Raw genomic sequence first — 25,068 nt, 5'->3', positions numbered from 1 at the left:
CTGAGCACCACTGGTTTTGTTTCTAAAACAAAAGAATAAATAAGCAAAATATGTAGGCACACTGTAATGTGTCTGACAACTTTCCTGCTGGTAATGATCTAGGGGGTTGTGAGGTTTTCTCTTGGGGTACAACATAAGTATCCTTTGAGGGTCATTGGGCTCTTCAGTTGGGTGAAATATTTCAACATAATCTTCTACCTCAACTTAACTTTCTACGATTTTAACTCATAGGTCTGATCTGAAATGTGTCTTTATACAAATACTGATTTTAAAAGCAAAACTGGTGCTGGTAACTCTGATATTGTCTATTTTTTACAGTTAGAGTTTTCTTGGGAATGCTGATACATTCATGCAAATTTACGTTTTGTGTTCAGATGCTCGAATGTGGTCTTTTCATACAACAGACAACAGGTCTTTCTTACAATCTTCATTGGATTAATGATGTTTAAAGTTTATCCTGCCTAGTAACATCTTGGCTGTATCATTATTAGGAACTAAATTATTATCAGGAGTAGTACATCGTCATGGTGCTTTCGTTCTAGTCCTGATACATACACCTATTGATTCCATAACTATTGTGTTATAGTTAGCATGCATGTCATATATAATTCTATGATCATGCGTGCCTTTATAAATGAGTAGACTAAGAAAGAGATCAAATCATTGGCTCCGAGTTACAACCCTAATAAAGAGGGAAGTCAGATTATACCCAAGAGTAGCTGACTTGCCACAGTTAATCATAACCTACCACTTGGAGAGAATGTCACTGGACCACCATCTCCACGTTGGTGACCCAGGTATACCCCTTCCTCCTTCTCCTCCCCTTATTTTTCCTTTTCCTCCTTCCACAGCTCCTTTTCTTCTTCCTCCTCACTCTTCTCTTCTCTCTGATTTCCCATCATCTCAGGCCCACTCTCACAAACCTGGATTGAAAACTACAGGTTGGAGCTATCGGAGGCTTCACTCCACCAAGCTACTGGGCAATTCATGGAGAAGCTCTATTCATTTGTGACACTCTTAAGAATGAGGTTTTCCAAGTTAGATAAATGAACTGTTGAATGAAACAGGATAGAGGACTCTCCTGGGAGCAATTTCCACTTAACAGCTACAGGATTGAGGTTTAATTACGTTAGGGAGTCTGTGCTGAGCAGAAGGGCCAAGTTAATAAGGCAATAACACTGGCAAAATGATATGTGGGAGGGATGCTTACATTTCTCTTGTAGAGACATAAATCTCAGAGCAGAAAGTGTGGTATCTTCTGGTTGGCATTTTGAACACCAGTTTTGCCCATTGAATAATTTGGGGTTAATACATTTCTTTGCCTGAAAGATAGAAGACAACTGCAATCCGGTTTATTTTTGGTACAGATGAAAATTTAAAATATGGCATATATGATGAATGAGTTTTTTTTTTCAAAAAAAGAACCTTTATTTAAAATTTTCAGGGGTATTTTACGGCCACGCCTAGCATGCCCAGGAATTATTCCTGGCTGTGCACTCAGGAATTACTCCTGGTGGGCTGGGGGACCATTTGTGGGACCAGGGTTCAAACCCAGGTTGGCAACGTGTAAGGCAAGTGCCCCACACATTGTACCCTGTCCCCTAAATTATTATAATAAACCTTAAAGATCTTTAGTTCTTGAGGTTTTTTTAGACCCTTGAGTTTTTTGTTAAAAATTCAGTAAATTATATGTTTTCATTGTTGTCTAATGCATATGAGAGAAAAAGTAGCAACAATTCTTTTCTGCTCAGATGGAACAAACTTACAAGTACTAATAGTTTAAATAAAAGTTTAAATTAAATAAAAATTAAATTAAAGTTTAGAAATACAGGTATTTCAGTTACACCATTATGATAATACTACAAAAACTAGTAAGTTAACCAATCAGAACTTGACTTCTCTTTTGAACATTGCATCATAAAACACAGATATCACAGTCTAGAGGCTTGTGAGATTCACATTGTTGAAATACTTCCAATTGCTAATTTATTTTATAGAAAATAAAGGAGCAATAAATTTTACATATTTATCTACTCTATAAGAGCAATAAAATGTTATCATAAAAGATAGCAATCTATCATCTAATCAAGTTTAATTCACTGAATTAAATTTAGGATACAAAATATTACACTTCCTGACTCATAAAGAAAGGGATAGACATAGAAAGATTGCATTCATCTGGGGAACATAAAGTAACAAAATAGGAGACTAACACTCAAGAATGGCCAAGCTTAGTACCAGGAATTTTACTCCATGGCTTGGAGGCCAGCCACACATGCTAGGGGAAAAGGGAGCTCAGATAGAGCAGAGAGCACCAAACAAAGGGTGTTGGGAGGATCCTCCCAGGATGGGAGAAGCATGCTGAAAGGAGACTATAGACCAAACATGGTTGCCACCCATTGTCTCTTTTGCAAACCACAACACCCAATAGGAGAGAGAGAACAAAAGGAAATGCCCTGCCACAGAGGCAGGGGGGGAGGGGGGTGCTAGGGGGTGGATGGGATACTGGGATCCGTGGTGGTGGAGAATGGGCACTGGTGGAGGGATGGGTATTTGATCATTGTATAACTGAAACTCAAGCACAAAAATTTTTAAGTCTACAACTGTACCTCATGGTGTCTCACTAATAAAAATTAAAAAAAATACATTTCCCCCAGCAGATATAGGAAAAAAGAAAAATCTTCTTTATCACTTTGATACATTATTAATAAGTCCAGAAACTTGAATTTCATTAGTTGGGATTATAAGGGGAGGGAAGAAAGACAAAATAAGATGATTTCATTGAAAAGAAATGGAGAGTAGGTTAAAGAGAATTATATTTCATAATGGCAGTTTGCTCCAACATAACAAATAGAAAACAGAAAAAATATAAAATATAAATTAGACCATGAATTTATTTATTTTAGTACCTTTGTCTTAACAGATATTTTGTCTTTACATTGACAAACTATTTCCATCTCTTCCTAGGTAAGTTTTATTTGGTTGAGTATTTCCAATTTTTGTTTTTCTAGTGATACCTTCTGCAACCGTCATTTTTAGAGCAGAGGATTTAAATACTACAGTGCCCAAGACAGCAATTCACTGGACTAGTCAATCAACAATTGAAAAGATTTCTTGTGAAATGAGATACAATTCGACAAGGAACCACACCTGGACAGTAAGCTGACTTTCTCTACTCTTTTGCCAGTGAAGGGGAAACCAGTCACAGCACACCCCAGGGGACTCACAGTTTTGTGTTTTGATCTGATAATTTGTACGATAGTCATGCTGCACTAGATTTAACCATATGCTTCCAAACTGAGAGCTGTTTCCTGAAAAGTTCCTCTCCCATTTTGTAAATTGCTTGACAGATGTCTGTCCACTGGTGAGGAATTCAGTTATTTAACTGCTTGCAATCCAGTACCTCTCAAAGGGGATGTTGATATTAATGCACATGGATCTAAAATTTAAGGAGTTTATGCTGAAATGTAATAGGGTGAGAAGATTTTAAAAAGTGTTGAAGATGATAATTGGAAATGATCACTCGGGACAAGAACTGAGTGCTAAGAGTGAAAGGGTTATACATGATAACCTGTCAGTACCTATATTGCAAACCGTAATACCCCAGATGGAGGGGGGTGGTGCCTGCTGCTGTAGAGGCAGCCTGGGGGCGGAGGAGGATGGGGATGACGGTGGTAGTTGTAGGAAACTGATGAAACTGGTTAATAGGTGGTGGGAAATGTACACTGGTGAAAGAATGGGTACTGAAACATTGTGTGACTGAAGCCCAGTCATGAACAACCTTGTAACTGTGTCTCTCATGGTGATTCAGTTAAAAAAGAGAGATGAAGAGCTTGGGATGGGGACAGCATGTGAAAAATATACGAAGATGGGCCCAGAGAGAAAGCACAGAAAGTCAGGCACTTGCCTTGCATGTAACCCTCACTGCCTCATGACTCTAGTTCAAATCTAGGTACCACATAACAACATAAGACCCCCTGAGCATTGCCAGGTCATTCCTGAGCAAAGGGTCAGGAATAGCCACTGAGCACTGGGGAGGTGTGACCCCCAATTGTTTTAAATGAGGAGAATTATGATGGAGAGATTGGACAGTGGGTAAGATACTTGCTTTGTATGCACTCACCTACGTTTCATCCCTTACACCAATTATGGTTCTTCCTCCTACCCACCAACTCCCAGTCCACCAGGGGTCACTCCTGATCACAGAGCCAGGAATAGCCCTGAACTCCACCAGATGTGACACCCCATCCACCTTCAAAAAAAAAAAAAGAGTAAGATTTGTTACTAATAGAGTATCAGGTGAACAAGAGTTGGTTTTTTTTTTTTTAAAGTAATGCTTCTTAAATATGAACTAAAAACCAGTCACCAAATATCTTAGGGGACGTATAGGTACATGGTTGATGAGTAAAATTACAATGACTGCATCTGTGAATATTTAAGAATTCAGTGAGGGATAGGGTAGAAAAAATAAACAATTCAGTGAGGACTGAAGGGATGCTGGAACATAACGGAGCAAGTCTTTGCAGGTGGAAGGCCCAAATTTGAATTGGGTCCCAAGCACCACATAATCCCCTAAGCCCTGTCTGTGGGGGTTTCAAGTGATGTCGGTGGGCCCCACGGGTGAGTTATGTGAAGCAGGGAGGAGAAAGATGGTTACTTTCTCCCCAACCGCTTCTACCACCCGGGACCCAGGGTTACTGGGTTCTTGTCTCACCTCGCAGAAAGGAATTTCAGGAGTAGACAAGCAGTGAAGTAAATAGATTTTATCTGGAGGATTTTTAGGTGTGGAGGGAGAGAGAGTGAGAGAGTAACGTACTCAAGAGAGAACACGGTCTTCTCCAAGGGCGGAGAGAGCCCCTACACACATACTAGCATTAGACACGAAAGCATGAAAGTACACATCTCAAGAGGGGAGATGCAGGCGACACATGTGCTCAGCCCACATGTGCTTGGCCACATGGGCGCAAGCAGCACATGGGCTCAGGCAGCATATGCGCACCCTTCCTTTGTTCAAGGTGGCCTTTATATGGTTTCTCCAGCCTGCCCCCACGTGAAGCTTCTTCCCAGGTAAAAGTCCGTTGCTAAGGAGGTTACCAGGGAGGTTGGGAGTGGTGATGGTCTTCTTTGGGCTGAATCACTAAAATTAATCAGATTAAAGGGGAGGTCCAAAAAGAGAAATTTCATGGGGAGGAGGCCTATATCCTCAGGGTCCGCAGATGTTCTTATCAGGCCTTTGTTTTCTGTATCCACAAGATGGGTCATTCCTAGAATTCTTCTCCCATGAAACTTTGTTTCATTGCCAAGGGCCTTTCCCTATCTACCTGCCTACATCACAAGCCCCAACATTTAAAAACCCAAACAACAAAACAACAGAATTCACTGGGCTGGGTCATGCCGATATGAATCTCCTCAATTAACATAGCACTGTAGCACTGTCCTCTCGTTGTTCATCGACTGGCTCGAATGGGCCCAGTAATGTTCTCCATTGTGAGACTTGTTGTTACTATTTTTGGCATATCGAATCCATCATGGGTAGCTTTCCAGGCTTTGCCGTGCGGGCGGGATACTCAGTAGCTTGCTGAGCTCTCTGAGAGGGGCTGAGGAATTGAACCTGGGCCGGCCGCGTGCAAGGCAAATGCCCTACCCACTATGCTATCGCTCCAGCCCTCAATTGGCATAAGGAGGAGAAAATAAGCTATAAAAAGGTTAGGATGATGGTTTGCAACCTTTTGACACCTGCAGACCAGCAAACCAGCTGAAAAAGAAAGGGATGATATGATGAGAGTCTCTGTGTAGGTTTTTCAGAAAACTGCACTTTTCTGATGGAAATCCACACTCTCTGCTCCCTCTGGTGGTGCTAAATCCCAACCCATGATACTACGAAATTGGAGCTGGATTTTCCAACCCTTTCCTGTAGCAGAAGCAAGATCCTCAAAGGAAAGCAGGAAGATATCTTCTCTCCTTCTTCCTCATAGACATCCTCAGGGTGGGGGGGCGGTGAGCAAGTGTCAGGACCTCTTTAGGTCCCTCTGGCCTTCTACTAGGTCATCCAAACTCACCCTTAGTAAGCGTCTCCCCTTCGGAATATGAAAGAACAGTTTTCCATCCCAAAAACCTGCGTTCAATCCCTTCTACCGTGCTTCCTTAAAGCATAACCATTGACACCCAGCAGAAATTTCTGTTTCTCAGTATGGATGATTCTCAAAAAATTAGAAATTGAGCTCCCATTTGACCCAGCAATACCACTTCTGGGAATATATCCCAGAGAGGCAAAAGAGTATAGCCTCAGTGACATCTGCAATTGTCTGTTTATTGCAGCACTCTTTACAATAGCCAGAATCTGGAAAAAACCTGAGTGCCCGAGAACAGATGACTGGTTAAAGAAACTCTGGTACATTTACACAATGGAGTACTATGTAGCTGTTAGAAAAGACGAAGTCATGAAATTTACATACAAGTGGTACTACATGGAAAGTATCATGTTAAGCAAAATGACTCAGAAAGAAAGGGATAGACATAGAAAGATTGCATTCATCTGGGGAACATAAAGTAACAAAATAGGAAACTAACACCCAAGAATGTCAGAGATTAGTACCAGGAATTTTACTCAATGACCTGGAGGCCAACCACACATGCTGGGGGGAAAAGGGAGCTCAGAAAGAGAAGGGAACACCAAACAAAGGGTGTTGGGAGGATCCTCCCAGGATGGGAGAAGCATGCTGAAAGTAGTCTATCGACCAAACATGATTGCCACTCAATGCCTCTTTTGCAAACCACAGCACCCAAAAGGAGAGAGAGGGAAATTCCCTGCCACAGAGGCAGGGTGGGATGGGGGCTGGTGGGTGGGAGGAATACTGGGATCCGTGGTGGTGGAAAATGCGTACTGGTGGAGGGATGGGTTGTTTGATCATTGTATAATTGAAACCCAAGCACAAAAATGTGTAAGTCTGGAAAAAAAATGTTTTTTAGTGGAAAAAAAAAAACCATGGATATTGAGATCGGTGGTGGTGGAAAATGGGCACTGGTGGAGGGATGGGTACTTGATCATTGTATAATTGAAACCCAAGCACAAAAATTTGTATATCTACAACTGTACCTCATGGTGTTTCACTAATAAAAATTAAAAAAAAAATTTCTGTTTCTATGTAGACAACCTCAGTCCCTTCGTAGGCAGGTGTTAGAGTGAAACAGCTGCTTTGATTTGAATTTGGAAAGGGTTAGGTCACACCGTGTTGCTCAGGGTTTACTCCTGGCTCTTTGCTTAGGAATCGCTCCTGGGGGTGGGGGCACTTGGGGGGACCATGGGACCACTTGGGAACGAAACCAGGGTCAGCCACCAGCAAGGTGAGTGCCTTTCCTTCTGTCCTAGGTCCTAGAGCTTTGCTTTGTGTGTTTTTTACCCATATGATACCATCTGGGGTATTCTCTTCGCCTCCAGGTGTGGAGGAAGACAGGAAATCGAGTTCTACCCCGTGGTGGGGGTCCCTGGGGGCCTCTCCGGAGCTTTGCTCCCTGTGCCAGAACTGGGAAGGATCGTTGACTTCAGAGTGGCAAGTGGCTGGCCTCGAGGCCTGAGACAAGAGCACACACTTCAGGGTTTGAAGCCTGGCTCTGCTGGTTTCCAGTTAAGCAACCTGGGTCAAGTTCCTTCTTCTCTGACCTGGCCTCATTATTCTTTTATTAGTGAAACACCATGAGGTACAGTTGTAGACTTACAAATTTTTGTGCTTGCTTTCAGCTATGGACTGGAGCGATAGCACAGTGGTAGGGCCTTTGCCTTGCACGCAGCCAACATGGTCGACCCGAGTTCGATTCCTCCGCCCCTCTCGGAGAGCCCGGCAAGCTACCGAGAGTATCTCGCCTGCACGGTAGAGCCTGGCAAGCTACCTGTGATGTATTCGATATGCCAAACACAGTAACAACAAAGTCTCCAATGGAGACGTTACTGGGCCCGCTCGAGCAAATCTGTGAACAACAGGAGGACAGTGACAGTGACAGTGAAACACCATGTGGTACAGTTGTTGGCCTTACAAGTTTTTGTACTTGGGTTTCAGTCATACAATGATCGAGTACCCATCCCTCTACCAGTGCCCATTCTCCACTACCAATCATCCCAGTAACCCTCTCACCCCTCCCACACCCCCATCCCATCCCGCCTCTGTGGCAGGGCATTCCTTTTTGTTCTCTCTCTCCTTTTGGTTGTTAAGGTTTGCAAAAGAGGCATTGTGTGTCAAACACGTTCGGTCTATAGTTTACTTTCAGCATGCATCTCCCATCCTGGGAGAATTCTCCCAACACCCTTTACTTGGTGTTCCCTTCTCTGTCTGAGCTGCCCTTTCCCATAGCATGTGCGGCTGGCCTTCAAGTCATGGAGTAAACCTCCTGTAACTTATCTCAACTATTCTACGATGTGAGTTTCCTATTTTGTTACTTTATATTCTGATTGGGGGATTGTTTTTTACTATCTTTTAAAGTACGTTGTAGTATCTCAAAAAAAATGTTGTTTAAGTTTGTATCTCAGCAATTTTGTGCTTATCTGCCACTGAATTTTCATAGTTTAACATCTTCAATATTTGCTTTATTAATAAAAGGTAAAGGTAAAGGCCCTCCCGTTGATCGTCGATTTGCTCAAGCGGGCCCAGTAACTGTGTTACTGTGTCTGGCATATTAATATACATATTATATACATGGTCTTTTATAATCCACATAACTATGTGAAAGGGGCAGACTTACTCAGCTTTGGAGTAATTTTTGCTAAAAGTCATCATTAGCAAGTGAAATTATTTCATCAGTCATTCAATGATTGATATAAAAATCTAATTGCAGAGAGAGAAGAAAAGATTGGGAGGAGAAAGAAAGACTAAGTCAAATAATTACTATTAGTCCTTGTCCTTTTCCTATTCCACTAAAATCAGCTATCTCAAATTGAAGATTAGAGTAGATTTGGAACTTATTTTGAGATTTAGAAGTTTGATAGAGATGTTAGACACAAAGCAATGTGTGTTTCACTTTGAATTCTTTAGTTTTGGTTTTGGGACGACCACATTGCGTGGTGCTCAGGGGCTAATCCCAGCTCTGTGCTAGGGGTTGCTCAGGGGACCATGTAGTGCCAGGGATTAAACCTGGGTCTCTCTCTGCATGCACAGCATGTATATGCACTCAGCCCCCACCCCTCTCTTTTTGGATCACACCCAGTGATGCTGAAGGGTTATTCTTTTTTATTTTTTTGCATCACACCTGGCGATGCACAGGGGTTACTCCTGGCTCATGCACTCAGGAATTACCCCTGGATGTGCTCAGGGGACCATATGGGATACTGGGAATCGAATCCGGGTCGGCAGCATACAAGGCAAACGCCCTACCCACCGTGCTATTGCTCCAGCCCCCTGAAGGGTTACTCTTGGCTCTGCACTCAGGAATTACTCCTGACAGTGACCAGCGATAGCACAGCGGTAGGGCATTTGCCTTGCGCGCAGCCAGCCCGGCCGAGCCGGGTTCGATTCCTCTACCCCTCTTGGAGAGCCTGGCAAGCTACCAAGAGTATTCAATATGCCAAACACAGTAACAAGAAGTCTCACAATGGAGACGTTACTGGGCCCGCTCGAGCAAATTGATGAACAACGGGAGGGCAGTGTTCAGGGGATCATACAGGATGCCAAGAATCGAACCCTATTCAGCTCTGTTCAAGGCAAATGCCCTTTCTGCTGTACTATTGCTTCAGCCTTGCACTCAGTGGCCCATCTTTCAGATTTGAATTTAGCTTTTGAAATTAAACAATTTGCATCTGATGACTGATGACATGCTTTCAACCAAGATGCCCATCGATCTCTGTTTTTCTATGGACTAAGATGAGGCCCTGGGTCCTGGGAGATAGCTCAAACGGTGAGCACAGACTTTGCATGCAGAAGGCGCAGGTCCGACCCCCAACACCAGAGGGTAAAAGCATCACCAGAAGGATTCCTGAAGCACCAAGGCAAGAGTGACTTTTGAGCACTGCCAGGAGTATCCCCCCTCTTTAAATAACAGTACTTGGAACAGAATCCCATTCCATTTTGACTTCCTAGAGTGTAGAAAGACGGTTCCGAGAACTTAATAATGATCCAGATATTTCTGCTGATTAGAATAACTGCTCTGTTCATTTTTGGGGGTGGGAGTGCAGTTCCCCAGTGGTGTTTCTTATTACCAGCCATTTTCAATCTGCTTTTTGGGCCTCATGATTTAGTCCTTGGCCGGGTTGGCAGTGATGGGGCTCCCAGGGTCTCTCCCAATGGGGTTAGGGTACCACATAGTACTGGGGCTCAAACTCTGAAGCGCTCATATTCCACGTATGTGCCGCAGCCTGCAGCGCTATCTCCCTAGCCCCCATCATCTCTTTCCAAAGCCTGCCAGGTCCTCTCACTAAGATTACTTATTTTTCCACTTTAGGTTAAAAAATTTGACGCCAATTTTTCATTCGTGCAACAGTCAGAATTCTTCTTGGAGTCCAACATGAAGTATGTGTTTCAAGTGAGATGTCAACAAATGGGTAAAAAGTACTGGCAGGCCTGGAGTTCTCCCTTTTCCCATACAACTCCTGAGAGAGGTAAGTGGGATTATGTATTTAATCACTTGGGCTTGTCCTTCGACTTCTATGTTTCTTCTAAGTGATTTATGCGCACACACAGAGAAACATATATACACACATATCTATCTATCACCTGTATAACTATACATGCACATTTTTTCCTCCTTAACTTCTAGCAAAACTGAAAAAATGATTCCAGAGCAGGTGGTAACATTTGAATTGCCACTTGGCTTTAGTTTTGTTAAGACCAACTACAATTTTTGTAATGGCTCTCAGACATTCCTGGATATAGAAACTAATGCAAACCACCTGGGGTGTTGGTTCTGTATTCTTGTTCACCAGCTCTTCTCGTGGGTTCTGAGTTCACAGTTTGAGGTCCTGAGGGTGTGGGGCCTCGGGAGTATATCTTATAAAAACCCTAGGTAAGAGGGTCGGAGCGACAGCACAACGGGTAGGGCATTTGACTTACACACAGCCTAATCAGGTTCAATCCCTGACATCCCATATGGTACCCAAGCACTGCCTGAAGTGATTCCTGAATGCAGACTCAGGAATCCATGAGCACTGCGAGATATAACACCCCCCCAAAAGCCAACAAACAAAACGAAACAAAAACCCAAAACAAACCCTGGGCAATAGCAAGGTATTTGAAACCTTATTTGAAAACCAGTATTAAGAGTTACATCAAGTGTTTTAGACCCTTCTGATAGAATATATTCCAAAGAGGCACAAATCAAATCATATAAAACTATTGATTACCTATTGTATGAAAAGTGATCCTGAAAACATTTCACGTGGCATGGTTGATATTCTCAATAAGACGTAACTAAACTAGGGCCAGAGCCATAGTACAGCGGGTCGGGTGCTTCCCTTATGGTTCCCTGAGCCCCGCCAAGACATAATTCTTAAGAGCAGAGCCAGGAGTAAGCCCTGTGCATTGCTGGGCGTGCCCTTCCATATGGGCCCTCCTCCCTTCCGCAAGTAAATAAACTATAAGGAAAATATCTTCAGAGATTTGATTGAATATACGAATTTAATATTTTAGTTAATATATCCATTTATGCATTGTAGCGTTGTCCTCCCATTGTTCATCGATTTGCTCGAGCGGGCACCAGTAGCATCTCCATTGTGAGACTTGTTGTTACTGTTTTTGGCATATCCAATACGCCATGGGGAGCTTGCCAGGCTCTGCCATGCAGGCAGGATACTCTTGATAGCTTGCCAGGCTCTCCGAGAGGGATGGAGGAATCGAACCCAGGTCAGCTGCATGCAAGGCAAATGCCCTACCCACTGTGCTATCACTCTGCCCAGTAATTTATACATTTGACTTAAACTTTTCTTTAACTGAAAGACTATTAATGTCATCTGTATTATAATTTAATATCTTAGAGTTACGGTTTATGTTTTCAAAGCACTTTACAAATATCAAGTATTGGTGGCCACCAAATTAAGTAACTGCAGAGCTTTGAGTTCCTTTGGCGCCCCCTAACGTCCAATTCATTTTTTTAAAACTTTTTTAATGAATCACTGTGAGCTAGATAGACCCTTACAAAGCCGTTCATGATTGGATTTCAGTTATACAGTGTTCCAACACCCATCCTTCCACCAGTGTACATTCCCAGCACTGGCGTCCCCACCCCACCCCTACCTGCCTGTTTGACAGGCGCTTTTCTTCTCTCTCTCTCTCTCTCTCTCTCTCTCTCTCTCTCTCTCTCTCTCTCATTATGTGTCTCTGTCTCTGTCTCTCTTTTTCTGGGCATTGTGGTTTGCAATATTGTTACTGAAAGGTTATCAAGAATATCCCTTTACCTACTTTTAACCCTCAGATCTTGTCCACCATGATCATTCCCTGCTACTTGGTACTATTGTCATACTTGTCTCTTCTCTATATTACCTAACTAACCCCTCACATGTTTGTGATGAGTTCCAACCATTAACCAGTCCTCCTAGCCCCTGTTTTTCTTGGCCAAGGACATTAGTCTTCTACTATACATATATATATGTATACAAATATATATATTGTGTACCACAAATGAATGCAGAATTCATTATATTTGTCCCTCTCTTTATGACTCATTTCTCTCAGCATGATACTCTCCATGTCATCCATTTATAGCAAATTTCTTGAATTCATTTTTTCTAACAGCTGCATAGTATTCCATTATGTAGATGTGGCATAGTTTCTTTATCCATTTGTCTGTTCTTGGGCACTCATAACGCCCAATTCTCAACAATACATTATTAAGGGAATCATTTGCAATACCTACTAGCATTTTAATGATTATTATAGCTTTTATTTTAAAGCATTTTGTCTTATTTATAGTTGTAGAGTTATTAGGTTTTTTCCATTTTGTATCACTGTCACTGTATCACTGTCATCCCACTGTTCATTGAGCAGGCACCAGTAATGTCTCCATTCATCCTAGTCCTGAGATTTTAGCAAGTGCCACTTTGGTGGCTGTTTCAGGGTCAGGGGAATGAGACCCATCATTGTTACTGGGTTTTGGCATATTAAATATGCCCCACGGGGAGCTTGCCAGACTCTGCTGTGTGGGCAGTATACTCTTGGTAGCCTACAGGGTTCTCGAGAGCAGGAACTAGACAATAACAAGTCGCGCAACCACGAATGCAGCCGCAAGCTTCCGGAAGCTTGGTTTTATAGTCTCTAGATCTTGGCCATTGATGGGATTACATGGCACCAAGGGCAGTTGACGGGTGTAGCAACGAAAGTGTGTTAGAAAAAGTGCTAACAGGGATGCTCTTTTGAAAATGTATTTCTTCTTTTATGCCTATAAAAGTCTTACAATTTTATTGTGCTATAAATGACAAGTAACTGTTTACCTTTAAGCAAAGATGATGCTAAATTTTTCCAAAGCACACTTTATTTTTCAATGATTGGTACTGATGTATATATAATTTTATATTCTGACTTTCCACATAGTATACCCTGTTAAATTTTAAAATCAATTTAATGTCTACATAGTATATACAAAAACCTATTGGTCACTCCGTATTTAAATAAGACCTAGTTATTTCATGATCTTCTATAATCAATAAACTTCTTTGAATAGCTTTAGAGTAAACTCTTTTTACATCTCTAGGTCTTGTTGGAGCAAACACATTTAAGGTGTTTGACAGAAGTTACCGGGTTAATTTTTAGTAAATCTTTAAGTTGAATTGCTTTTTAAAAAGACATCCATAAAAGAGTAATTCATGAGATATCTGGAGTTTTCCACACATCAGAACTTGTTAGATATGTGCAAAACTTGAGTGAGCAAAGAAGACAAAGATTCCTTAACTCTAAGGAAGACTTTCACTAAAAATAAAAGAATAATAAAAAGTAAGTTACATAGGGAAAAAAAACACATAAAACAGTATTGATTCACAACTAAAGCTTGAATTGTTTTGCAATGTAAAAAAATGAAGTCACTTTGTTTCTGTAATATTTTAGCTTACCAACTTGCTTGAGTGATAGCACAGCGGGTAGGGCGTTCGCCTTACAAGTGGCCAACATGGCCGACCCGAGTTCGATTCCTCCGCCCCTCTCGGAGAGCCCGGCAAGCTACCGAGAGTATTCGATATGCCAGACACAGTAACAACAAAGTCTCCAATGGAGACGTTACTGGGCCCGCTCGAGCAAATCGACGATTAACGGGAGGGCCTTTACCTTTACCTTTACCTAACTTGCTTGAGAATAGGAATTTTGATCAGTTCTTTTGTTGTCAGCAGTGCAAGTTTAATTTATTGGTAAAGAAACACAGCAAAATGTCCCTCTCTCTAGAGAAAAACTTTCTGTTCAGTCTCTAAGATCTTTACATCTGTGTCACTACCTTGAATCACCTCAAAAATGTTTCCAAAAGTTTAATCCAGGTGGCATTTCAGGGTTAATCAAGATTCTGAGGAAACCGGTTCTCAAAGACCCCAGCACTCCTCAGTCACCTGTACCTGTCCTGTGATCTTTAAAATCTTTTTCAGCCCCAGAGAGATAGAACAGCAGGTGGGGTGATTGTCTTGCATGCAACTGACCATGATCCCCAGCACCCTAGATGATTCCCTGTCCCTACCAGGAGCAATCCCTGAGCACAGAGCCAGGGATAAACCCTGAGCACTGCTGGGTGCACCAACCACAACCCCCTTCAAAAAACCAAACCAAACCAACAAAAAACCCTCGGTCTCCTAAAGGAACCAAACTAAGTCATAACTGATTGGGCTTGAAGTTTTCCTTTCCTTATTTTTGGGCTGGAGCGATAGCACAGCGGATAGGGCATTTGCCTTGCACGTGGCCAACCTGGCTTCGATTCTTCCATCCCTCTGGGAGAGCCCTGCAAGCTACCGAGAGTATCCCGCCCGCAGGGCAGAGCCTGGCAAGCTACCCGTGGCGTATTCTATATGCCAAAACCAGTAACAACAAGCCTCACAATGGAGACGTTACTGGTGCCCACTCGAGCAAATCCATGAACAACGGGAGGACAGTGCTATATATTTTAGGGCTGGGAAGTTAGCCCAATGAATGAGTACACCTTGCAAGCAGAGGCCTGGGTTCAAATCCTGTAGCACCTGCTCCTGAAGTACTGCTGAGAGTGACTCCTGAGCAGAGTGGGGTGTAGCTCTTGATCAATGCTGGATGTGACCCTCAAACAAACAAAAGAAACAAAATATATTTGCTTTAGTGGAAAATAAATTCTGTTGAGAGAGAGAGAGAAAAAGAGAGAGAGAGAGAGAGAGAGAGAGAGAGAGAGAAGTCACCATCTTCAGCAAACACAGTTCATTGGGTTAAACTTGCATTTTTCTCTCTTGGTCCAATAGCAAGAGGCTTATTAAGTGCTGGACTCTGGAATGACTTCAGGAAGCAAAATCTAAACACTAAGATCATCAACACTTCTTCTGTTCTTGGCACTGAAGTGTACGTGTTACATGTGGGTTGTTCTTTCTTCCTGACTGCACCCCCTTTATAAAAGGAGTTTCCTTGCTATTATGGCTGTGCAGAGAAAGAAGATGAAAGATGGAAGCCTAAATGTTTGGCTAAATGTTTGGCTAAATGTTACAAATCTGGCCAAAGGGACATCTAAGGCCTAATTCCGGCTGTGAGGTTAGCTCTATAGGTCTTCTTCCTAGAAGCTAAGAAGAATCCCGGGTCAACACCCAACTGGACCCCTAAGCCAGTGCCCCTTGACCCATGAGCTACTAATAGAACCCGTCCAACAGGGCTTCATTGTTTGTGCAGGGTTGTTGAGCGCAAGTGCTCACGTGAGAATAGAAGGGACCGCTGGGAGTAGCAATAATTTCTGCAAGACATGCATGGGCTTGGGTTTAGGCTGTGAGGAGGAAAGAGAGGATGCCGGGAATCGGGGGAGAGCATCAAGCAGCGTGGCCTGGGGAACTAGTCTAAACTGATCTTCTCTGCCATAGGCCCACTACAGGAACACTCACTGTGTGTTTCCCCCGCTGGCCCTGGTCCATTCAAAGTAGTGCTTCTCCAGTCGGGGTCTGTGGATGATTGGCGTTAGACATACTTGTGTCCTGGAGTTGGAAACATAGTAACACGGCGTAAGGCCCTGCACGCAGCTCACCCCAGTTCCAACCCTAGCAGCATGAAGAAATCCCCCCAAGCACCACCAGGGGTCACTCCTGAGCACAAAGCCAGGAATGGCCCCTGAGCTCTGCCTAGTGTGACTCCACCCCAAGAAATACTTGCATATTGACTTAAAATATAGTTTCTGATTAAAAGAGGATGTGGCTCGAATGGTAGAGAACATGCCTTGTTTATGTGAGACTTCGGATTTGATTCCTGGCGCTGCTGTTCTCTCCACACCCTCAGTGGCATGGGGGATGGGAAAGAGCCGTGGGGGTCTCTCAGCATCACCAAATGAGCCTTTGCAATTGCCAACAATCTCACAACCCTCTTAAGGACCCAATTATGGGCCAACGCGCTGCTCGATAACCCCTAAAATGGGGAAAGGAAATAAAACGAGGTCATAGCTCAGTACAATAAACACAATCACTTAATATGAGAAATTAATATGTATGTTTTATGTATGTGAAGCACTTTTTAATCTTTACTACAATAAATAGAGATCATTTAAGATTAACGTCTTACCATGGATTCAGCTATTAGTATATTAGTTCTTTCTAGAAAAATGGGTCTTAATAAAAAAAAAGCTGAAATAGTAACATAATTATTACCAATTCAACCTATTCCTCTTAAAGTAAGTATTCTTTAGTATTTTTTTTTCTTTTTGGGTCACACCCGGGCGTGCCTGGCTCATGCATGGAAATTACTCCTGGTGGTGCTTGGGGGACCATATGCGATGCTGGTAATCAAACCTGGGTCAGCCGCCTCCAAGGCAAATGCCCTACCCGCTGTGCTATCGCTCCAGCCCCCTTCTTAAGATGACCTAGTCTCATTTCTGTTATAGCACAATTGCAAATACTTTGTGATTTACTAAGAATGGAAAGATTTGATGGCAAATATTTAACAAAGCTTTTGCATTCTTGTCCCTACTGTACAATTTGTATATGAGTTACAATGCCCAACTTCTGATAAACAGAATGTATCACTAGGGAGTAATTACTCTCAGATCCTTCTGTTCATTTCGTGACACAACAGGGGACTAGTTCATAGATCACCTACTGATCACCTACTGATACCAAAAAGTCTTCACGACTAAATGGAGGCCCAGGAGACTTGTCCTCAGGTGCTGGAACCACTTCTACCCATGGCCAGAATACTGACATTCATCTCTGCATGGTTCAATCTGTGAGTCACATCTCCCATACTTTAGGACATCCCTTATAGTCTTTTTTAAAAAAATTTTTTTTAAATTAAGGCATAAAGCCAGGAATAGCCCCTGATCACTGCCAAGTGTGACTCCGCCCTAAGAAATGCTTGCATACTTACATTTGCATACTGACATTTGCATAAGTCATTGCATACTGACTTGCATTTTTTAAATTAAGGTGTAAGGGAGGTGCCTAGTGACAGTTTGACAATCAAGTGTCATAGCCGCAGCTAGAGGTTAGACTCACCATGTGAACTGTGAACAGGAAATGTGGGTAGAATGGGGGACCTCTGATTAGTCCAATTGTTGCTGTTGTAAGTAACATAGTTGGGGGGCAGGAGGGCCCTCAACCTTTATCTCTAGAGCACACCTCTCTGCTATCTTAGCCCCCTGTCCTCTGCTTCCTGAGTCTGGTGACTCCCACACCACATATTCCGGGTGACTCAGGAAGTTCAAGTGGCAGGTGTAACCCCCACCCCCTCAAATACCCCCCCATCCCACCTTCCCTCCTCTGCCAAGACCCTGCCAGCTGAGGTTCTGAGAGTTGGACAGAGCTCTCTACAGTAAAAACAACAGCAACAACAAAACGAGGGCCCCCAAATCACACAAAAAGAGGCCCCAAAGGGAAAGGGTCACTTGCTGTAACAGAAACCCAACACCTGCAAAAGTCCGGTCCCTCAATTGCCCGCTGCTTATGTGAGCCAGCTGGTGTGATCACCTTCAGTTCTGCCCAGGCACTCAGAATCCCTCTGCAGCAAGGAGAAGGCACAGGCTCTGTAATCCTGCAATGATGAGCCAGACGCCAGAGGGGGAGGCGATGGCATTTCACAAGGACTAATTAACCTCCTGCAATTGCTACTCGCAGTGGGGAAATTTTCCCAGAGGACTTGTATTCCTCTTTGGGGGACCATTTTAGAGAGAAGGCAAGTAGGAGCATGATACTAAGCCTGGTGTTCTGTTCTCATGAAACAGCTTTGGACGTTGCTTTCCCCAGGTCGCCGTTAAGATTTACATTATTTTTCCAGGACCTTTAGTGACTCCATGAAAAAAAGAAGAAGAAGAAATGGTATGTTGGGGGGAGCTGAGAACAGGTGATGTTCTACACGAGGCCAGCAAGGGGAGGATCCAGAGGTAGTACTTTTCCATAAGTCTGTTATTTGCAGCCAGAGATTTCTCATCCATTCCTGCAGAGATGCATTCAAAATCTGCAGGTCAGGGAATGTATAGTTACATTCTGGGCCAGAATGACCAGAAGTATGCATTGAAACACTCGTTATTGGGGCTGGAGCGATAGCACAGTGAGTAAGGTGTTTGCCTTGCATGAAGCTGACCTGGGTTCGATTCCCAACATCCCATATGGTCCCCCCGAGCACCACCAGAATAATTCCTGAGTGCATGAGCCAGGAGTAACCCCTGTGCAATGCCGGGTGTGACCCAAAAAGCAAAAAAGAAAAGAAAAGAAAGGAAAGGAAAGGAAAGGAAAGGAAAGAAAAGAAAAGAAAAAAGAAAAGAAAAGAAAAAAGAAAAGAAAAGAAAAGAAAAAAGAAACACTCGCTATTATAAGTGAAAAGGCTTTGCATTTATTTTTGGTATGGAAGTGCTCCTGTGGAAGTGCTCTGTGCTTAGGGATCACTCCTGGCAGAGCTTGAGAGACTCTATGTGGTTCGGGGAACCCAACCAGGCTCGGTCATGTGCAAGGCAAGAACCTTAACCCCTGGACTATCTCTCTGGCCTAACACAATCCTTATTTCAGACTTGATCTAAAATTTGTTCCCCAGGCACTGACCCTAAGAGACCCCCCAAGGTTCTGTAGAAGGTAACACGATGCCTCGGGGCTTCCAATCTCTCTGAGCTTGTGGTCACAGAAAGAATTACGATTATGCTTTTTCCTGAGAAAGAATCTCTTGTGTTTCCTAGCATTGCTGCTACAAGTTATCAGAAATTTTAGAGTTTAAAATAATACAAGTTAGTTTCACACAAGTTCGGGGGGGGGGGGGGGGGGGGGGAGGGCGGTGAGAAATCAGGGCTCACCTGATGGCTAAAGTCCAGATGTTGGCAGAGAGCGTTTTTTGTTTGTTTGTTTGTTTTGTTTGTTTTTGTCTTATGGCCCAGCTTCTACCTTCAAACTGACCCTTCCAGCTTCCCCTGTTTCTGGCTCTGACCCTGTCTTCTCAGAAAGATCCTTGTGATTTCATTGGACTCATCCCTTATTCGAGGATAATTCACCAGTCCTCCTCTTACCTAGTTTAAAATGTCCACAGAGAATGCCTGGCAAGCTCCCCGTGACGTATTCGATATGCCAAACACAGTAACAACAAAGTCTCCAATGGAGACGTTACTGGGCCCGCTCGAGCAAATCGATGGTCAACGGGAGGGCCTTTTACCTTTTTTTACCTTTTTACAGAGAATTTGGTGCTGATGCTGGGGCTATTCAAAAGCAGCAAATGTTCCTCAGATCTAGACTGAATTTATCTTGTCTACTGCCCCTTCAAACTCAAAAAAGGGTGAATGGTGTTTGAGAACAAGATTAGCATTTTTGGTTTTTTGTTTTATTTTGTTTTGTTTTTTGGCTCACACCTGGTGATGCTCAGGGGTTAGACCAGACTCTGCACTACTCAGGAATCACTCCTGGTAGTGCTCAGGGGACCCTATGGGATGCTGGGAATCGAACCAGGGTCAGTCATGTGCAAGGCAAATGCCCTACTCACTGAACTGTCGCTCTAGCCCCAAGGTTGCAATTTTGAAGAAAATCTCTCTCTCTCTCTCTCTCTCTCTCTCTCTCTCTCTCTCTCTCGTTGGCAGGCAGGGGCGGTTTGGGATGCACCTGGAAATACTCAGGGCTTACTCCTGGCTCTATGCTCAGGATTCACTCCTGACGGTGCTTAAGTGCTTGGAGGATCATATGGGAGATACTGGGATCAAACTGGGTTGGCCACATGCAAAACAAATTCCCTAACCACTGTACTATTGCTCCGATCCTGAAAATTTCTCCCTTTCTCTCTCTCCCACTCTCTCTTTTACTTCTCTCTCTCTCTCTCTCTCTCTCTCTCTCTCTCTCTCTCACACACACACACACACTTTATAAGACTCTTAAGCCAGAGTGACACTAGAAAACTGCCTATTCTTGCATACAGCATTTTGCTACTCTTTGATCTCAAGTCCTCATGTGTGCACTCCGTGTCACTTAGTTAGATTTCCTGGGGGCCACTCCTTCCCTCCCCCTGACTGTCCCCTCTGGCAGGGACGGTCACATGTATCTTCCCATCTCCTTACCTGCCCACCAAGCACGTACAGCTGAGAAACACAAGCCTGATGCTAATCCCTGGGCTTCAACTCAGCACGCCCTGCCCTTTCATCAACAAGACACATCCACGCAACAAGTCATCACTAGCCTTGTTCTTCCAGCTACGGCAATTGTGCATTCATTCAGAGGCAGCACTTTCTCTGCCCTGGGTTCTTGGTGCCTGTTTGTTATGTCTGGGCATTGTCTTTGGCTTTGCCAACTGATTCACGTTGCTGGCCAATATTCACTCGGCCTAATGATGGTGAATTTAGGAAAAACCTGGCCTGGAAAACAGGCATGAAAGCTATGAAAAAGTTGAAATTATTAGAAGAAGGTGATCAGAAAGAGAAACCAAAAGGAATATAAATATATATATAGATATTTTAAAGAAATATAGGTGAGAAAAATAAAACCGAATGATAATAATTTGGAAAATCTGCCCGTTGTTTCTTTTTATGAATCCTTTTTTTAATGAGCTTTAGATCCTTCAGGAAGGAAATTCTAGAAAAAATTTCCTGTGTCAGCTCAGGTCAGAATTTTTATGATGTAAGCCTTGGTTTGTGTGGTTTTGACACCAGAAATGGCAAGAGCAAAAGTAAATAAAGAAGACTTATAAATATTCCTACCCTCAAGCTCATAATTCTACTTCCAGAAATCTAACCATAGAAAACATATGGAGAAATAGAATGGGGATTTATGGATAGTGATATTTGTCCGAATCAATTATAGCTGGAAGAGTTGGGAAATAATATGAAGGTCAGCAGCAGCTTATGCTTATTATACTTTTCATTTGTATAAATCTGGTACTAAGTGCTGGATATAAACTATGGCATCAGGACCTCGGGGGTGAAGTACTGCTATTATCTCATTTGAAAAATAAAGAAACTGAGTCACATAGAGTTTAAGCAATTTGCCCAGGGTCATGCAATTCCACACAGTGAAGCCAGGACTTGAAGTGACTTTCGTCTGAGTCCAAACCCAGGGTTCAAAACCATCCAACGCCAACAATTTCCCAACCCGGAAATGACTAAATAAACATACCAACATGATGAAATATCAAAAGGACATTGGAATGATGAGTCCAGAACAATTTTCAACAAAAAAAGAGGAAATGTGCAGGATGAAATATTGAATTTTAATACTGAATTTTAATAACCACTTTGACTAAATAACACGATCTCCCCACTAGGGTAGAAACATGCACCTTCAAAAATCAAACATTTTTTAAAATTAATTTACCTTTAAATTGAGATTCTATCACTTACAATACTATTCATAATGGCTTTCGTGCACATAACTCCAACACGTACACATAAATCCAACACCACACCCATCATCACCCACCTCCATCCCGCAAGAACCCCAACACCTTTCCTTCTTGTCCCCTACCCAACTCACTTGTATTGATCAGTTCTTCCAGTATGTTGCCTTTTATAAATGATTGTTTTTATTGTATGAACAAATATAACATGGTGTTGCTTTCTCTTTACTCCTCTATACTTTTCAAGCATCTTACTACTGGGGTGTCTTGCTTGCATAATCTAAGCAGAGAGTTGGTCTTCAGAAGGAAGTGCCCCAAAGCTGGATCGATCAGTGCCAAGTGAGTCGACTCAAACATATCTCAGTGTCAGGAGTAGATGGGGTGCTAGGCAGTTCAGGTCCGACCAGTTCTCATGCCCTGTGGTTAGCAGGGAACAATGGCTAATTCTTTTTTTTCCAGTTTTTATACATTTTATTTTCATAAGGTAGTTCACAATACTTCATTACAGATAATATTCAAACATCAATCCCACCACCGAGCACCCTCCCACCACAATAAGAGGGAAGTGTGTGAAGGTTGTTGTATTTCATTCTGGAGCCATTTAAGCCTATCTGTAAGAGAATACAAGCAAGGATGTTAAAACCAAACAAATGTGTGTTACTTTTGGTACATAAGTGGGCTAGAGAATGAGTGGTTGCGTGGCCACAAATGCAACTGCACTCAAGGAAATTCTGTGTCGTGTTGCTTTCTTCTGGGAGGTTTAGTTCATAGTCTCTGGATCTTGGTCATTGATGAGATTACATGGCACTGGGGAGCAGTTTGTGGGTATGACTGCCAACCTACTAGAAAACTGGGGAGCTGGTAGAAGGCCAAGTCCAAATCCAAGCAGGCTTGGAGATCTCAGTCATGGGTCCCGTATACCTGGGTTTTCCTGCCGGCTACCTCCTGGGTGAGGCTCGTCAGAGCATGTGGAGAGTGGCCTTGAGCATGGCAGTGGTTGGGTTCTGGAGGTTTTCGGCTGCAGGGGTGTTGCTTGGGGTGGGGAGAAGAACTCAACGCACCCCTCTCTGAGGTGCTCCAGTGAAGACAGACAATGGCTAATTCTTAGCACAGAAGTGGGACCTCACAGGGCTGGCAGAACTGTCCCACCACAGCCACTGGCTGTGGTAGTGAAAGGAGCAAGCTGATGGACCAGTGATTGAAAATTAGTGTTTCAGAGTGAGAAGGGAATGTTCATCCTTCAACCTCTCCCTCCCTGAACCTGGGAAAGTCACTGATATGTTCTATACCCTTGTTTCTTCTCTCTAAAGTGAGGACTAGAAGGCCTGGAGCAATAGCACAGCGGGTAGGGCGTTTGCCTTGCACGCAGCCAAACTGGGTTCGATCCCTGGCATCCCATATGGTCCCCTGAGCACTGCCAGGAGTGATTCCTGAGTGCAGAAGCAGGAGTAACCCCTATGCATTGCCAGGTGTGACCCAAAAAGCAAAAAATAAATAAATAAATAAATAAATAAAGTGAAGGTCAGAGCATCCTCTATGAGACTAAGCTGCTGCAGGATGAAATAAGAGAATCAGGTCAAGTCTGACCCATGGCCTGGAACATCATACAGTTGTGTCTCTATTTCTGGGAGGTGCTGCCGCTGGGCACGGAACTAGGTCGTAAAGCATTCGATATGGTATCTGGATTGACTATTACAGGCGTTGTTCTTGTCTTCCCTCCCCAAACAATGCAGCAGAACAACTATTTACAATGTGCTGACATTGTGTTGGTTATTGTACAGAATGTCAAGATAGAATCTGGGAAAGGATGAGCAAAGGTTACGTGCAATTTCCATGCCCTTTTGTATAGAGAATTTGGGAACACCGGTGGCTTTGATTATTCTGAGGGGCCTTGAAACAACCCCCGCCACACACAAACACACCTCAGATGCCAAGTGACAACTGCACTCAATAATTAACTGCTTTAAAAGAATAATGCATCTCTGGAAAGAAAGATGGTGGCCGCATGGGAGCCTTGTGGACAGCAGGTATGAGCCAGGAGTCTGGGGGCGACGAAAACCTCATGGGAAGGAGGGCATTCCGGCCCGTCCTTCACGCCCTACCGAGGTCACCAGTTGCCCCCCACGAGCGGCTCTCCGGCACGGCCACGACTCCAGAGCACAGAAACCAATCTCTTAATTATCTGACTTTTAGCAGAAATACTTCCAGGGTTAATAAAGTAAAATAGCAGAAATCCAAAACATTTAAACATTTAATTCTTGAACCCAGCTGTAGAAAGCAAATCATTTCACAACGCTTTTTCAGCATGTCTGATTGGGGGGGGGGTAAACTCTAAATAATAATGGTGCATCTTTTATCGAAACAATGAATCTAGTCAAAGTACATAGAGTGTTAACTAGAACTCATCTGCCTCACAGGCATTGGGAGGAGTGGGAGGTAGGGTTTTATTGGAGTTCATAGTAAAAAATAAGTATTGGTAAAGGGAAATGTGTTTGATATTTGCATGACTGAGACCTAAACCTGAAAGCTTTGTAACTTTTCCCACAGTGATTCAATAAATAAATAAGTAAAGTAAAGGCCCTCCCGTTGATCATCGATTTGCTCGAGCGGGCCCAGTAACGTCTCCATTGGAGACTTTGTTGTTACTGTGTCTGGCATATCGAATACTCTCGGTAGCTTGCCGGGCTCTCCGAGAGGGGCGGAGGAATCGAACTCGGGTCGGCCATGTTGGCTGCGTGCAAGGCAGACGCCCTACCCGCTGTGCTATTACCTTTAATAAATAAATAAATTATAAAAAAAAAAGAGGAATGCAATATACTTTGTCCCCTGTTGGATGTATGGCGTAGGGCTAAGGAAGTTGATTTGGCATCATCCCTGAGAAACAAACAAAATGTATTATTGCTAAAACCAAGGTTTTTTGAGTAGATTTGATTAAATGAGGCTGGTATTTGGTGAATTGAGTCTTATAGTAATGCAGTGCTTCAAGTTTTGTCCAAAATCACAATTGGAGGAGGGTGGGGGGGGTGGTTAAATGACTGAAATTGCCTCAGAACGCACATCTCTTGTAAGGCTAACTTTAAGAATTCAGTGTTCAATGTGTGTAAGTTATAGAAAAATTCTGACCACATCAGAGGCAATTTAGGATTCTGAATATATTCGAGTATGTGTTGTCAGAGTAACA

At 43.1% G+C, this 25,068-nt stretch overlaps 1 protein-coding gene across 1 annotated transcript in view; it reads left to right on the top strand.

Annotated features, from left to right (window-relative positions):
• IL23R (interleukin 23 receptor) overlaps positions 1-25,068 on the top strand; it is a 73,737-nt gene that overhangs the window by 27,608 nt on the left and 21,061 nt on the right. Inside the window, exons 5-6 of the mRNA XM_056122200.1 lie at positions 3,012-3,157; positions 10,426-10,582. Coding sequence (XP_055978175.1) covers positions 3,012-3,157; positions 10,426-10,582 — 303 coding nt within the window. The remainder of the gene's footprint in view (positions 1-3,011; positions 3,158-10,425; positions 10,583-25,068) is intronic.

Source organism: Sorex fumeus, unplaced genomic scaffold (assembly GCF_029834395.1).
Source record: "Sorex fumeus unplaced genomic scaffold, SorFum_2.1 ptg000045l, whole genome shotgun sequence".
Taxonomy (NCBI): Eukaryota; Metazoa; Chordata; class Mammalia; order Eulipotyphla; family Soricidae; genus Sorex; species Sorex fumeus.
Note: the sequence above shows the minus strand (reverse complement) of the source record. Positions and strands in the feature narration are given on the sequence as shown.